Source organism: Pleurodeles waltl, chromosome 3_2 (genome assembly GCF_031143425.1).
Source record: "Pleurodeles waltl isolate 20211129_DDA chromosome 3_2, aPleWal1.hap1.20221129, whole genome shotgun sequence".
Lineage (NCBI taxonomy): Eukaryota > Metazoa > Chordata > Amphibia > Caudata > Salamandridae > Pleurodeles > Pleurodeles waltl.
Genome location: NC_090441.1, coordinates 202,908,112 through 202,924,063, shown reverse-complemented (window position 1 = coordinate 202,924,063; position 15,952 = coordinate 202,908,112). Strand labels below are relative to the sequence as shown.

The 15,952-nt window shown below is 47.5% G+C and overlaps 1 protein-coding gene across 1 annotated transcript in view; it reads left to right on the top strand.

The window, feature by feature from the left end:
• Positions 1-15,952, top strand: part of ADCY10 (adenylate cyclase 10) — a 1,855,427-nt gene that overhangs the window by 1,237,083 nt on the left and 602,392 nt on the right. The window contains exon 14 of the mRNA XM_069226523.1: positions 3,751-3,755. Within this exon, the coding sequence (XP_069082624.1) occupies positions 3,751-3,755 (5 nt within the window). The remainder of the gene's footprint in view (positions 1-3,750; positions 3,756-15,952) is intronic.

The window sequence follows — 15,952 nt, the reverse complement described above, 5'->3', positions numbered from 1 at the left end:
TTAGATAAGGAAAACTTAGAGAAGGCATTAGCAGTTGTCGACAATGGCATGAACACTCTGTCCAACAGGATTTATTCACCATCCAACATTGTGTCATCTGCTATTGATATCATTCAGACAGACATGTCCCATTTATATCATGGACAAACTCAGCTGCGTTCCATCATGCAGCTAGGTTGGACATTACAGACACTGAAAAATGGCTGAATTCCATGGAAGTATATTAACGGTAGTGAATTGTTCACTGCTTTTATTCTTTCCAGGGAACAGCAGACAATGGGTAAAAGGGAAACTAGTTTCACCATGCTTCATAATGAAAAGTTAGATAAGTTGCCCTTCACGGTAGCAGCGAGTCCTTCAACAATTTGGCACCTACATGGCATAATTAATTTTCCCATTTCAACCTTTTGTTTCTCGAATTGCTTGAAACAACTTGCAGTGGGCAGGTTCGAGCAGCTAGGCGATAGCTATATTAAGGAAGAGTGCGAGCTGCCCTTTGATTATAAATGTTTGAACGGCGAAACAGAATTTTTTCTAAGCGGAAGCTAATATGAGACTAATGTTAGCCATTCAATGATATGTAAGCAGGTGTCCCTTCACGGCCTTTGCAATGCGGGGTCACAAACTTGGCCTGTTTTCTGAAGGGTACTTCCGTCCCTTTGATTCGACCGTTATTTCATGTACTTTCCAATGGAAGTTATGTGGCATTGAGTGACCAAAGTTGTTGTGGCATGCGACCAGGAATTGCCTACGCAATCTCGGTCTCAAAGGTCGTTATGTGTTGCGGACATGTTTTATTCCCCCCCCACATGAGAGATAAAAGTACCTGACATGTGGCCCCACATAGATACTATTAATATAAATTATGACAAGCTGAGCAGACCAAAGGCGCTACTGTTTCAAAAACAGGTCGCGTTGACATCCGCTAGAGAGACTTATGCTCTCCAGATAGCGAGATCATCAGCTGAGATACAATCCCTATTAAATACCAACTTCCCCCAGCACTTTGGAGAACTGGTATTCAGAATATTCAATGCTTCAAGCACTGCTGGGATTGTCCATTTCTTTAAGGCTGTCGGGTCTGGATTTGTGTCCATCTTCCAGAATGTTTTCGGAGTCATCCCATCAGCTATCCATTCACTCTTTTCAAGCGTGTTTGGCGGTTTTCCGATTATTTTAGCATTGATTGGCGGACTACTAATTCTATTTCTTCTGATTCGCAGTGGTTGTTTCTTTCCAGTTACGCAGAGCAATGGAGCTGCTCCCACCAACTCAACTGCGCCGTGAACGCATGGTTCGGATCTTCAATGCCTCCTTGCTGGTGGAATTGGAGCGTGATTGGTCTTTGTCATTTCGGCCACTTCTCTGGTGCGTACAACCAGTTTTCCGCTGCGTGCTGTGCCTCTTCGAACACCTGCCTATGGTGTTTCTTGCTGTTGCACCGGCATCTCTTGTGGACCAAGAACTGCTGATGTCCCCGATGAGGGTTCATTCACGGTTGTGCCCCTTGAGACTAAGGCTGCTCTGCAAGACCACTTATGAGCCTTCGGTTCTGATATCTACTATGGAAAATGGCACTGCTGCAGGTGTGTAGGAAAGTACCATCTTGCCTGGCATGTTACCCCCATATTTCACTGTATATATGTTGTTTTGGTCTATGTGTCACTGGGGCCCTGCCAGGCAAGTATGTGCCCTGTATGTGTTCCCTGTGTGATGCCTAACTGTCTCACTGAGGCTCTGCTAACCAGAACCTCAGTGGTTATGCTCTCTCTGCTTTCCACATTTGTCACTAACAGCCTAGTGACTAAATTTACCAATTCACATTGGCATACTGGTACACCCATATAATTCCCTAGTATATGGTACTGAGGTACCCAGGGTATTGGGGTTCCAGGAGATCAATATGGGCTGCAGCATTTCTTTTGCCACCCATAGGGAGCTCTGACAATTCTTACACTGCCACTGCAGCCTGAGTGAAATAACGTCCATGTTATTTCACAGCCATTTACCACTGCGCTTAAGTAACTTATAAGTCACCTATATTTCTAACCTTCACCTGGTGAAGGTTGGGTGCTAAGTTACTTAGTGTGTGGGCACCCTGGCACTAGCCAAGGTGCCCCCACATCGTTCATGGCAAATTCCCCGGACTTTGTGAGTGCGGGGACACCATTCCACGCGTGCACTGTACATAGGTCACTACCTATGCACAGCGTCACAATGGTAACTCCGAACATGGCCATGTAACACGTCTGACATCATGGAATTGTCACCCCAATGCCATTCTGGCATTGGGGAGACAATTCCATGATCCCCCGGGTCTCTAGCACAGAACCCGGGTACTGGCAAACTGCCTTTCCGGGGTCTACACTGCAGCTGCAGCTGCTGCCAACCCCTCAGACAGGTTTCTGCCCTCCTGGGGTCCAGGCAGCCCTGGCCCAGGAAGGCAGAACAAAGAACTTCCTCTGAGAGAGGGTGTAACACCCTCTCCCTTTGGAAATAGGTGTGAGGGCTGGGGAGGAGTAGCCTCCCCCAGCCTCTGGAAATGCTTTGATGGGCACAGATGGTGCCCATCTCTGCATAAGCCAGTCTACACTGGTTCAGGGATCCCCCAGCCCTGCTCTGGCGCGAAACTGGACAAAGGAAAGGGGAGTGACCACTTCCCTGACCTGCACCTCGCAGGGGAGGTGTCCAGAGCTCCTCCAGTGTGTCCCAGACCTCTGCCATCTTGGAAACAGAAGTGTCTGTGGCACACTGGACTGCTCTGAGTGGCCAGTGCCAGCAGGTGACGTCAGAGGCTCCTTCTGATAGGCTCTTACCTCTCTTGGTAGCCAATCCTCCTTCCTTGGTAGCCAAACCTCCTTTTCTGGCTATTTAGGGTCTCTGCTTTGGGGAATTCTTCAGATAACGAATGCAAGAGCTCATCAGAGTTCCTCTGCATCTCCCTCTTCACCTTCTGCCAAAGGTTCGACCGCTGACTGCTCAGGACGCCTGCAAAACCGCAACAAAATAGCAAGACGACTACTAGCAACCTTGTATCGCTTCATCCTTCTGGCTTTCTCGACTGTTTCCAGGTGGTGCATGCTCTGGGGGTAGCCTGCCTCCTCTCTGCACCAGGAGCTCTGGAGAAATCTCCTGTGGGTCGACTGAATCTTCCCCCTGCAACCGCAGGCACCAAAAGACTGCATCACTGGTCCTCTGGGTCCCCTCTCAGCACGATGAGCGTGGTCCCTGGAACTCAGCAACTCTGTCCAAGTGACTCCCACAGTCCAGTGACTCTTCAGTCCAAGTTTGGTGGAGGTAAGTCCTTGCCTCCCCACGCTAGACTGCATTGCTGGGTACCGCGTGATTTGCAGCTGCTCCGGCTCCTGTGCACTCTTCCAGGATTTCCTTCGTGCACAGCCAAGCCTGCTTCCCAGACACTCTACCCTGCAGTGTACAACCTTCTGAGTTGTCCTCCGACGTCGTGGGACTCCCTTTTGTGACTTCGCGTGGACTCCGGTTCACTCTTCTTCCAAGTGCCTGTTCAGGTACTTTTGCGGGTGCTGCCTGCTTCTGTGAGGGCTCCCTACGTTGCTGGGCGTCCCCTCTGTTGCCTCCTCCAAGTGGCGACATCTTGGTCCGTCCTGGGCCACAGCAGCACCCAAAAACCCTAACCGCAACCCTTGCAGCTAGCAAGGCTTGTTTGCTGTCTTTCTGCGTGGGAACACCTCTGCAAGCTTCATCGCGACGTGGGACATCCATCCTCCAAAGGGAAAGTTCCTAGTCCTCTTCTTTTTTGCAGAACTCCAAGCTTCTTCCAACAGGTAGCAGCTTCCTTGCACCCTCAGCTGGCATTTCCTGGGCTCCTGCCCACTCTCGACACTGTCGCGACTACTGGACTTGGTCCCCTTGTCTTACAGGTTCTCAGGTCCAGAAATCCACATTGCTGGTGTTTGTTCTTCCTGCAAAATCCCCCTATCACGACTTCTGTGCTCTCTGGGGGTAGTAGGTGCACTTTCACCTACCTTTCAGGGTCTTGGGGTGGGCTATTTTTCTAACCCTCACTGTTTTCTTACAGTCCCAGCGACCCTCTACAAGCTCACATAGGCTTGGGGTCCATTCGTGGTTCGCATTCCACTTTTGGAGTATATGGTTTGTGTTGCCCCTATACCTATGTGCTCTTATTGCAATCTACTGTAACTTTACATTGCTTGCATTACTTTTCTTGCTATTACCTGCATAATTTTGGTTTATGTATATGTATCTTGTGTATATAATTTATCCTCATACTGAGGGTACTCACTGATATACTTTTGGCATATTGTCATAAAAATAAAGTACCTTTATTTTTAGTAATTCTGTGTATTGTGTTTTCTTATGATACTGTGCATATGACACCAGTGGTATAGTAGGAGCTTTACATGTCTCCTAGTTGAGCCTAAGCTGCTTTGCAATAGCTACCTTTTATCAGCCTAAGCTGCTAGAAACACCTCTTCTACACTAATAAGGGATAACTGGACCTGGCACAAAGTGTAAGTACCTCTGGTACCCACTACAAGCCAGGCCAGCCTCCTACATTGGTTGTGCAGCGGTGGGATAAGTACTTGTAACTGCTTACCACTTTGTCATTGTGTACTTTTCATAAGAGAATAATATACAAAACAAGTTCAGTGTATGTACACCTAACCAAAACGTTTTGCTTTTCTTCTCTCAAACTTTTTACAAAGTTCTGAAAAGTTTCTCTAAACTTCGAAAAGTTTCTAAAAGTTAGAAAAAGATTTTTCTCTGTTCTTTAAAAAGTTCTTAAAGTTTTTATTTCTTCTCACTGTCTCTAAACCTTCTTCTATCATGTCTGATGTAGAGTCTGCTCTTAAAATGGTCAATACTACTTATGAAAATTTGAATTACAAGAGCCTAAGGAGTCTCTGCTTAGATAGAGGTTTAGTGATAGGAAAGAACCCTACAAAAGAGTTTCTATATAACATGCTTATTGTGAATGATGAGTCTCTAGGAGGCACTTCAAATGAGAGGTTAATAAAAGGCTCCCATTCTGACTCAGGAGATCTCCTTGAGGGAGGTGGGGAGGGTTCTGTTCCAAATCTGCCCCTTAGCAGGCCACCTAGTAATGCTGGTAGTAATGAAGGTTCCCATCATAGTAGGGGTGTCTTTATTCCTGGAGGCCAGGTTATTAGGGTTCAGTCAGTTAGGGACAGATCTCCTTCTGTTGTTTTCAATTTATCTTCTGTGTCCAAGCATTCCCAACCCACCCACCCTGAAGACAACATGTTAGAAAGGTAACTCAAAAAGTTGGGAGTGGAAGAGGCCAGACTGAAGCTTAAACAGCAACAGCTGGCCTTAGATAGGGAATCCCTAGACCTGGAGAAGGAGAGACAGAGATTGGGGTTTGGACCCTATGGTGGCAGCAGCAGTATTCCTGATAGTAATCCTGTTAGAGAGCTTGATTCCAGGAATCTGCACAAGATAGTCCCCGCTTACAAGGAGGGGGGTGACATCAACAAGTGGTTTGGTGCACTTGAGAGGGCCTGTATGGTACAGGGGGTCCCTCAAAGGCAGTGGGCTGCTATATTGTGGCTATCTTTCAATGGAAAGGGTAGTTATAGGCTCCTTACTGTTAGAGAAAGTGATGCTAACAATTTTGCAGTTTTGAAGGATGCACTCTTGGATGGATTTGGCTTAACCACTGAACAATACAGGATTAAGTTCAGAGACACCAGAAAAGAGTCCTCACAAGACTGGATAGACTTTGTTGACTGTTCAGTGAAGGCCTTGGAAGGGTGGTTACATGGCAGTAAAGTTTCTGACTATGGAAGCCTTTATAATCTTATTCTGAGAGAGCATATTCTGAATAACTGTGTGTCTGACTTGTTACACCAATATCTAGTGGACTCAGATCTGACCTCTCCCCAAGAATTGGGAAAAAAGGCAGACAAATGTGTCAGAACAAGAGTGAACAGAAAAGTTCATACAGGGGGTGACAATGATGGCAAGAAGAAGGATGGTAAGTCTTCTTACAAGGGTGGGGACAAAAGTAAAACTGAGTCTTCATCAGGCCCACAAAAATCCTCTGGTGGGGGTGGTGGGTCCAAATCCTCTTCCAATAATCAAGTTAAAAAGCCTTGGTGTTATTTGTGTAAAGTCAAAGGGCATTGGACAACTGATGCCAGTTGTCCAAAGAAAAACACCAAACCTCCCACTACCACAACCCCTACTGCATATTCTAGTACCCCTAGAAATAGCAGTGGTGGTGGGAGCAAACCTACTAATAGCCAATCCAAGGGAGTAGCTGGGCTCACTTTTGGGAATTTAGTTGGGGTTGGTCTTGTTAGGGAGACCACAGAGGCTGTGTTAGTCTCTGAAGGTGCCATTGATTTGGCCACCTTGTTTGCTTGTTCCCTTAATATGGATAAGTACAAGCAACTTCCCCTAATAAATGGTGTTGAGGTTCAGGCCTACAGGGACACAGGTGCCAGTGTTACCATGGTAATAGAGAAACTGGTACACCCTGAACAACACCTACTTAGTCAGCAGTACCAAGTGACAGACGCTCATAACAACACTCTTAGCCACCCCATGGCTGTTGTGAATCTCAACTGGTGGGGGTTACTGGTCCAAAGAAAGTTGTGGTTGCCTCAGATTTACCTGTAGACTGTCTACTAGGGAACGATTTAGAGACATCAGCTTGGGCAGAAGTGGAGTTGGAGGCTCATGCAGCAGTGCTGGGCATTCCTGGGCATATTTTTGCTTTGACAAGGGATCAGGCCACAAAGCAAAAAGGACAGGGTAACTTAGATCCTGGAACAATGGACCAAGTGCTCCCTAAAGCTAGGGGTAGCAAGGGTAAATCCCTACCCACTACCCCTCCCTCTACAGATGATTCTCCTTCTGAGGAAGAAGAATTTCCTCCCTGTGCAGAACCTTCACCAGATGAGCTGGCAGCAGACACTGCTGAGCTTTTGGGTGGACGGGGGCCTGCCAGGGAAGAGCTGAGTGTGGCACAACAATCCTGTCCCACATTAGAGGATCTCAGATAGCAAGCTGTCAAGCAGCAAAATGGGGATGTCAGTGTCTCACCTAGAGTTTACTGGGAGGACAACCTCTTGTACACAGAGGCAAGTGATCCAAAACCTAGAGCAGCCAGGAGATTGGTCATTCCCCTGCAGTACAGACAGTTCCTCCTAACTCTGGCACATGACATTCCTTTGGCTGGGCATTTGGGCCAGATCAAAACATGGGAAAGGCTTGTCCCCCTGTTTCACTGGCCTAGGATGTCAGAGGACACTAAAGATTTTTGCAAGTTTTGTGTGACCTGCCAAGCCAGTGGCAAGACTGGTGGCACACCAAAGGCTCCCCTTATTCCACTACCTGTGGTTGAAGTCCCCTTTGAAAGGGTAGGGGTTGACATAGTTGGCCCCCTTGACCCTCCTACTGCTTCAGGCAATAGATTTATCTTGGTGGTTGTGGACCATGCCACAAGATATCCTGAAGCAATCCCTCTAAGGACCACTACAGCTCCTGCAGTGGCAAAGGCCCTCCTGGGAATCTTTTCCAGGGTGGGTTTTTCCAAAAGAGGCTGTATCACACAGGGGTAGCAACTTTATGTCTGCATACTTGAAAGCTATGTGGAAGGAATGTGGTGTAACATACAAATTCACCACTCCTTATCATCCACAGACTAATGGACTGGTAGAGAGGTTTAATAAAACTCTCAAAGGTATGATAATGGGACTCCCTGAAAAACTCAGGAGGAGATGGGATGTCCTGTTACCTTGCCTCCTTTTTGCTTACAGGGAGGTACCCCAGAAAGGAGTGGGCTTCAGCCCCTTTGAACTCCTCTTTGGGCACCCTGTAAGAGGTCCACTAACACTTGTGAAGGAAGGTTGGGAACAACCTTTAAAAGCTCCCAAACAGGACATAGTGGACTATGTACTTGGCCTCAGATCCAGAATGGCTGAGTACATGAAAAAGGCCAGTAAAAACCTTAAGGCCAGCCAAGATCTCCAGAAGCAATGGCATGACCAGAAGGCTGTTCTGATTCAGTACCAACCAGGACAGAAGGTGTGGATATTGGAGCCTGTGGCCCCAAGAGCAGTCCAAGACAAATGGATTGGACCCCATCTAATTGTTGAGAAAAAGGGTGAGGTTACCTATCTGGTAGACCTGGGCACTGCCAGGAGTCCCCTTAGGGTGATTCATGTCAACCGCCTAAAACCCTACTATGACAGGGCTGATCTCACCCTGCTCATGGCAATAGATGAAGGACAGGAAGAAGAGAGTGACCCTCTCCCTGATCTCTTCTCCTCCACTGAAGAGAATGCTTTAGTGGAGGGAGTACTGTTAGCAGATTGTCTGACTGCAGAACAGAAAGACAACTGCATAAATCTCCTTGGACAATTTTCTGAACTCTTTTCAACTGTGCCAGGCACCACATCTTGGTGTGAACACACAATTGATACTGGAGACAGCTTGTCTGTCAAAAGTAAAATCTATAGGCAGCCTGACCATGTCAGGGACTGCATAAAACAAGAGGTTCAGAAAATGCTTGATCTAGGAGTGGTTGAACCTTCTGAAAACCCATGGGCGAGTCCTCTGGTGCTTATGCCAAAGCCTCACTCAAAAGATGGAAAAAGGGAGATGAGGTTTTGTGTTGATTACAGCGGTCTCAATCAGGTAACAAAAACTGATGCTCACCCTATACCCAGGGCAGATGAGCTCATAGATACACTGGCATTTGCCAAGTATCTAAGCACCTTTGATTTGACTGCAGGGTATTGGCAGATCAAATTGGCTGAGGATGCAAACCTAAAACTGCATTTTCAACTATAGGAGGGCACTACCAATTTACAGTGATGCCCTTTGGTTTGAAAAATGCACCTGCCACTTTTCAGAGGTTGGTGAACACAGTCCTGCAAGGGTTGGAGGCTTTTAGTGCAGCATATCTTGATGATATTGCTGTATTTAGCTCCACCTGGGATGAGCACCTGGTCCACCTTTGGAAAGTTTTGGAGGCCAAGCAAAAGGCAGGCCTCACTATCAAGGCCTCAAAGTGCCAGATAGGGCAGGGAAAGGTGGTTTATCTGGAACACCTGTTAGGTGGAGAACAGATTGAACCACTTCAGGGGAAAATCCAAGCAATCATGGATTGGGTTCCCCCTACAACACAGACCCAGGTGAGAGCCTCCCTAGGCCTCACTGGGTATTACAAGAGATTCATTAAAAACTATGGCTCCATAGCAGCCCCACTTAATGATCTCACCAGTAAAAAGATGCCTAAAAAGGTATTGTGGACAGCTAGCTGTCAGAAAGCTTTTGAAGAGCTCAAAGAGGCCATGTGCACTGCACCTGTCCTAAAAAGCCCATGCTACTCCAAGAAATTCATTGTTCAAACTGATGCATCTGAATTAGGGGTAGGGGCAGTCTTATCACAACTGAATTCTGAGGGCCAGGATCAACCAGTTGCTTTTATCAGCAGAAGGTTGACCCCTATAGAAAAGTGTTGGTCTGCCATAGAGAGGGAGGTCTTTGCTGTGGTCTGGGCTCTGAAAAAGTTGAGGCCATACCTGTTTGCCACTCACTTTATTCTTCAGACAGACCACAAACCTCTACTTTGGCTAAAACAAATGAAAGGTGAACACCCTAAGTTGTTAAGGTGGCCCATATCTCTACAGGGAATGGACTATACAGTGGAACATAGACCTGGGAGTACCCACTCCAATGCAGATGGACTCTCCAGATATTTCCTCTTAGACAATGAAGACTCATCAGGTCATGGCTAGTCTTATTGTCCTTCGTTTGAAGGGGGGGGGGTTGTGTAGGAAAGTACCATCTTGCCTGGCATGTTACCCCCATATTTCACTGAATATATGTTGTTTTAGTCTATGTGTCACAGGGCCCCAGTGCTCATAAGTATGTGCCCTGTATGTGTTCCCTGTGTGATGCCTAACTGTCTCAATGAGGCTCTACTAACCAGAACCTTAGTGGTTATGCTCTCTCTGCTTTCCAAATTTGTCACTAACAGGCTAGTGACTAAATTTACCAATTCACATTGGCATACTGGTACACCCATATAATTCCCTAGTATATGGTACTGAGGTACCCAGGGTATTGGGGTTCCAGGAGATCCCTATGGGCTGCAGCATTTCTTTTACCACCGATAGGGTGCTCTGACAATTCTTACACAGGCCTGCCAGTGCAGCCTGAGTGAAATAACGTCCACATTATTTCACAGCCTTTACCACTGCACTTAAGTAAGTTATAAGTCACCTATATGTCTAACCTTCACCTGGTGAAGGTTGGGTGCAAAGTTACTTAGTGTGTGGGCACCCTGGCACTAGCCAAGGTGCCCCCACATTATTCAGGGCAAATTCCCCGGACTTTGTGAGTGCGGGGACACCATTACACGCGTCCACTGTACATAGGTCACTACCTATGTACAGCATCACAATGGTAACTCCGATCATGGCCATGCAAAATGTCTAAGATCATGGAATTGTCACCCCAATGACATTCTGGCTTTGAGGGGACAATTCCATGATCCCCTGGGTCTCTAGCACAGAACCTGGGTACTGCCAAACTGCCTTTCCGGGGTCTACACTGCAGCTGCTGCTGCTGCCAATCCCTCAGACAGGATTCTGCCCTCCTGGGGTCCAGGCAGCCCTGGCCCAGGAAGGCAGAACAAAGTACTTCCTCTGAGAGAGGGTGTAACACCCTCTCCCTTTGGAAATAGGTGTGAGGGCTAGGGAGGAGTAGCCTCCCCCAGCCTCTGGAAATGCTTTGATGGGCACAGATGGTGCCCATCTCTGCATAAGCCAGTCTACACCGGTTCAGGGATCCCCCAGCCCTGCTCTGGCGCGAAACTGGACAAAGGAAAGGGGAGTGACCACTCCCCTGACCTGCACCTCCCAGGGGAAGTGCCCAGAGCTCCTCCAGTGTGTCCCAGACCTCTGCCATCTTGGAAACAGAGGTGTCTGTGGCACACTGGACTGCTCTGAGTGGCCAGTGCCAGCAGGTGACGTCAGAGGCTCCCTCTGATAGGCTCTTACCTTTCTTGGTAGCCAATCCTCCTTCCTTGGTAGCCAAACCTCCTTTTCTGGCTATTTAGGGTCTCTGCTTTGGGGAATTCTTCAGATAACGAATGCAAGAGCTCATCAGAGTTCCTCTGCATCTCCCTCTTCACCTTTTGCCAAAGGATCGACCGCTGACTGCTCAGGACGCCTGCAAAACCACAACAAAGTAGCAAGACGACTACTGCAACCTTGTATCGCTTCATCCTGCTGGCTTTCTCGCCTGTTTCCAGGTGGTGCATGCTCTGGGGGTAGCCTGCCTCCTTCTTGCACCAGGAGCTCTGAAGAAGTATCCCATGGGTCGACGGAATCTTCCCCCTGCAACCGCAGGCAACAAAAGACTGCATCACCGGTCCTCTGGGTCCCCTCTCAGCACGACGAGCGTGGTCCCTGGAACTCAGCAACTCAGCAACTCTGTCCAAGTGACTCCCACAGTCCAGTGACTCTTCAGTCCAAGTTTGGTGGAGGTATGTCCTTACCTCCCCACGCTAGACTGCATTGCTGAGTACCGCGTGATCTGCAGCTGCTCCGGCCCCTGTGCACTCTTCCAGGATTTCCTTCGACACTCTAACCTGCAGTGTACAACCTTCTGAGTTGTCCTCCGGCGTCGTGGGACTCCCTTTTCTGACTTCGGGTGGACTCCGGTTCACTCCTCTTCCAAGTGCCTGTTCCGGTACTTCTGCGGGTGCTGCCTGCTTCTGTGAGGGCTCCCTGACTTGCTGGCCATCCCCTCTGTCTCCTCATCCAAGTGGCGACATCCTGGTGCCTCCTGGGCCACAGCAGCACCCAAAAACCCTAACCGTGACCCTTGAGGCTAGCAAGGCTTGTTTGCGGTCTTTCTGCGTGGGAACACCTCTGCAAGCTTCTTCACGACGTGGGACATCCATCCTCCAAAGGGGAAGTTCCTAGTCCTCTTCGTTCTTGCAGAACACCAAGCTTCTTCCACCCGGTGGCAGCTTACTTGCATCCTCAGCTGGCATTTCCTGGGCATCTGCCCACTCTCGACACTGTCGAGACTCTTGGACTTGGTCCCTTGTCTTACAGGTACTCAGGTCTGGAAATCCACTGTTGTTGCTTTGCTGGTGTTGGTCTTCCTGGCAGAATCCCCCTATCACGACTTCTGTGCTCTCTGGGGGTTGTAGGTGCACTTTACACCTACCTTACAGGGTCTTGGGGTGGGCTATTTTTCTAACCCTCACTGTTTTCTTACAGTCCCAGCGACCCTCTACAAGCTCACATAGGTTTGGGGTCCATTCGTGGTTCGCATTCCACTTTTGGAGTATATGGTTTGTGTTGCCCCTATACCTATGTGCTCCTATTGCAATTACTGTAACTTTACATTGCTTGCATTACTTCCTTTTGCTATTACTGCATATTTTTGGTATTGTGTACATATATCTTGTGTATATTTGGCATCCTCATACTGAGGGTACTCACTGAGATACTTTTGGCATATTGTCATAAAAATAAAGGATCTTTATTTTTAGTATATCTGTGTATTGTGTTTTCTTATGATATTGTGCATATGACACCAGAGGTATAGTAGGAGCTTTGCATGTCTCCTAGTTCAGCCTAAGCTGCTCTGCTATAGCTACCTTCTATCAGCCTAAGCTGCTAGAAACACCTCTTCTACACTAATAAGGGATAACTGGACCTGGTACAGAGTGTAAGTACCCCTTGGTACCCACTACAAGCCAGGCCAGCCTCCTACAGGAAGTTCCTAGTCCTCTTCTTTCTTGCAGAATTCCAAGCTTCTTCCAACAGGTGGCAGCTTCCTTGCACCCTCAGCTGGCATTTCCTGGGCTCCTGCCCACTCTCAACACTGTTGCGACTATTGGACTTGGTCCCCTTGTGTTACAGGTACTCAGGTCCGGAAATCCACTGTTGTTGCATTGCTGGTGTTTGTTCTTCCTGCAGAATCCCCCTATCACGACTTCTGTGCTCTCTGGGGGTAGTAGGTGCACTTTACACCTACCTTTCAGGGTCTTGGGGTGGGCTATTTTTCTAACCCTCACGGTTTTCTTACAGTCCCAGCGACCCTCTACAAGCTCAAATAGGTTTTGGGGTCCATTCATGGTTCGCATTCCACTTTTGGAGTATATGGTTTGTGTTGCCCCTATACCTATGTGCTCATATTGCAATCTACTGTAATTTTACATTGCTTGCATTACTTTTCTTGCTATTACCTGCATAATTTTGGTTTGTGTAGATATATCTTGTGTATATAACTTATCCTCATACTGAGGGTACTCACTGATATACTTTTGGCATATTTTCATAAAAATAAAGTACCTTTATTTTTAGTAATTCTGTGTATTGTGTTTTCTTATGATATTGTGCATATGACACCAGTGGTATAGTAGGAGCTTTACGTGTCTCCTAGTTCAGCCTAAGCTGCTTTGCCATAGCTACCTTCTATCAGCCTAAGCTGCTAGAAACACCTCTTCTACACTAATAAGGGATAACTGGACCTGGCACAAAGTGTAAGTACCTCTGGTACCCACTACAAGCCAGGCCAGCCTCCTACAAGGCGGACCTGCACAAGAGACTGACACGCACTACTGCTCTGTGGATCCGTTTGCCCGCCCAATGATTGATCTAACATTTGACGATGTGGACTCATTCTTGAGGTCCTTGATTGGTGACTTCGATAACACTCTTCGAGATCATGACTATAGCAAATAATTTGATGAATTGGCTTACCATTCCCGATTCAAAGCATGCATTCAAATTGCCTTTACTTTGGCCTGCTGTGCTTGTCATGGTTTGACATTAAGGGCCAGATGTAGGTAGGTTCCAAATTGCGAGTTGCAATTTGCGAGTCCCAGCGACTCGCAAATTGCAACTCGCAATTTGGAATGCAGAAAGGTGTCTCAGACACCTTCTGCGAGTCGCTATGGGGTCGCAAAGACCCACCTCATTAATATTAATGAGGTGGGTCGCAATTTGCGACCCCATAGCGATTCAAGGGACTCACGGGGATGGTGGCCTGCTGGGAACAGCAGACCTCCATGTCCGTGACTGCTTTTAAATAAAGCATTTTTTTTTTTCAAAGTGCAACCCGTTTTCCTTAAAGGAAAACGAGCTGCACTTTGAAAAATAAACCGAAACCTTTTGTTTCGGTATTTTTCCGGGCAGGTAGTGGTCCATTGGACCACTGCCTGCTCTGAAAAATTCTTTTTTTGGCCAGACACAAAGGGGAAGGGGTCCCATAGGGACCCCTTCCCGTTTGCGACTGGGTTCCCATCCACTTCAAGTGGATGGTAACTGCGAGTCCATTTGCGACCGCTTTCGCGGTCGCAAATGGAATTGCATACCAGTGCGACTCGTAGATAGGAAGGGAACACCCCTTCCTTTTTGCGACTCGGGAATGCATTTTGCGAGTCGATTCTGACTCGCAAAATGCATTTCTACATACCAGATGGGCTTTAGCGACTTGCAAGTCGCTAAAGCTTTCCTACATCTGGCCCTAAATGTCTAAACATGTAGTTTTAACTAATATTTTTAATTACTACCTTTAACTAGTTTTTATGCTTTTAGCTTTTTAGTCCACAGCAATTTTAACATTTGGATTCATTCACCTTCGGTGGTGCCCAGTTATGGCGTCCTACTTTTTACGGCAATGGGGAGGGTGTAGTGAATCCTAGTTTGTTTTAATGGGATAAAAGGAGTTAACTTAGCCATTGGCTTGCGGACTCGTGCGCCGGGTATGCCCAGACGTGGGTCCCGGGCTCACTGTGCCACTGGATTCAAGCTAGCCTGGCTGATGAGGGGTGAAACCCCGAAACCGGTCCCAGGATGCTTGTTTCCGGTCCAGGGAGAACCTGGCCTGGCAGTTCGGGCTGGACTGTTCCCATGAGGAACAGGGTCAAGACTGATTTGCATATGGCTGGGTTCAAACTGGGGTGGCATGGTGAGCAAAATAATGGATGGATTAAACCCAGATCTGTGACTGGGGGTGAATGTTTGATTGGTTCCGCATTCCGTCCATCCAGTTACGCTATCCCACAGCGTTTGTATTTTGCTTTGCTTTTGCGGACTGGTGCCCCCGTCCCCTAGTAACGTTTAACCTACTTAGCTTGCTCTGTCTTAGCCCATTTAATTATTTAATTCTTCTAAGATGGTTGCCTTGTTTATAGTTAGGCCACTTGTTATGGTTTGCATTATCAGTGCCACAGCGTTAAGGTGTCAAAATCAAGTGACAAAGACAAACAAACTGTAAGTGTTCACATTTAGGGACTTTCCCTCTTCATGCTTTCAAAGGAATTGTTTATATTAATTGCTGCCCCAAGCATGCCGTTATCTATTGTTTGGGAACACACCTACGTCAGGGGTCCAAGTAGATCTGTATAAATACATCACACTTTAGACAGATAATCAGAGGGATTCCGACCAGAGGGCATCGCCACCATTACTGATATCGATGCTGCACGTCGTCTTGACACTGACTCAGTATTCGTGTTACTGAGGAGTCTGAGATAGAGACCTCATTCCAAGGTAACAAGGGTTGGGGGCTCCTCTAATGGACATGGCATTGGCAGATTAGGTTTAACATACCCTGCTCTCCTTTAGGTAGGAGGTTAGTCCTATCATGATAGGGTATTAGGACATATTACACACTTTGGTGGTCATTACAACATTGGCTGTAAAAGCCGCTTACCGCCGTGTAGAAGACCGCCAACATACCGCGGCGGTTGCGGAATTCCAACACACAGCTATTATGACTCACATCTCGAAATCCGACAAAAGTCAGACACCCACACAAGTCCGCCACACCAAAAGTCAGTGATAAACTGGCGAAAACAAAACCTCCACCGTCACGCCAACAGGAATACGCCAACGCTATCACGACCCACGAATCCACGCGGCGGTCTTTCATCCGTGGTATTCCA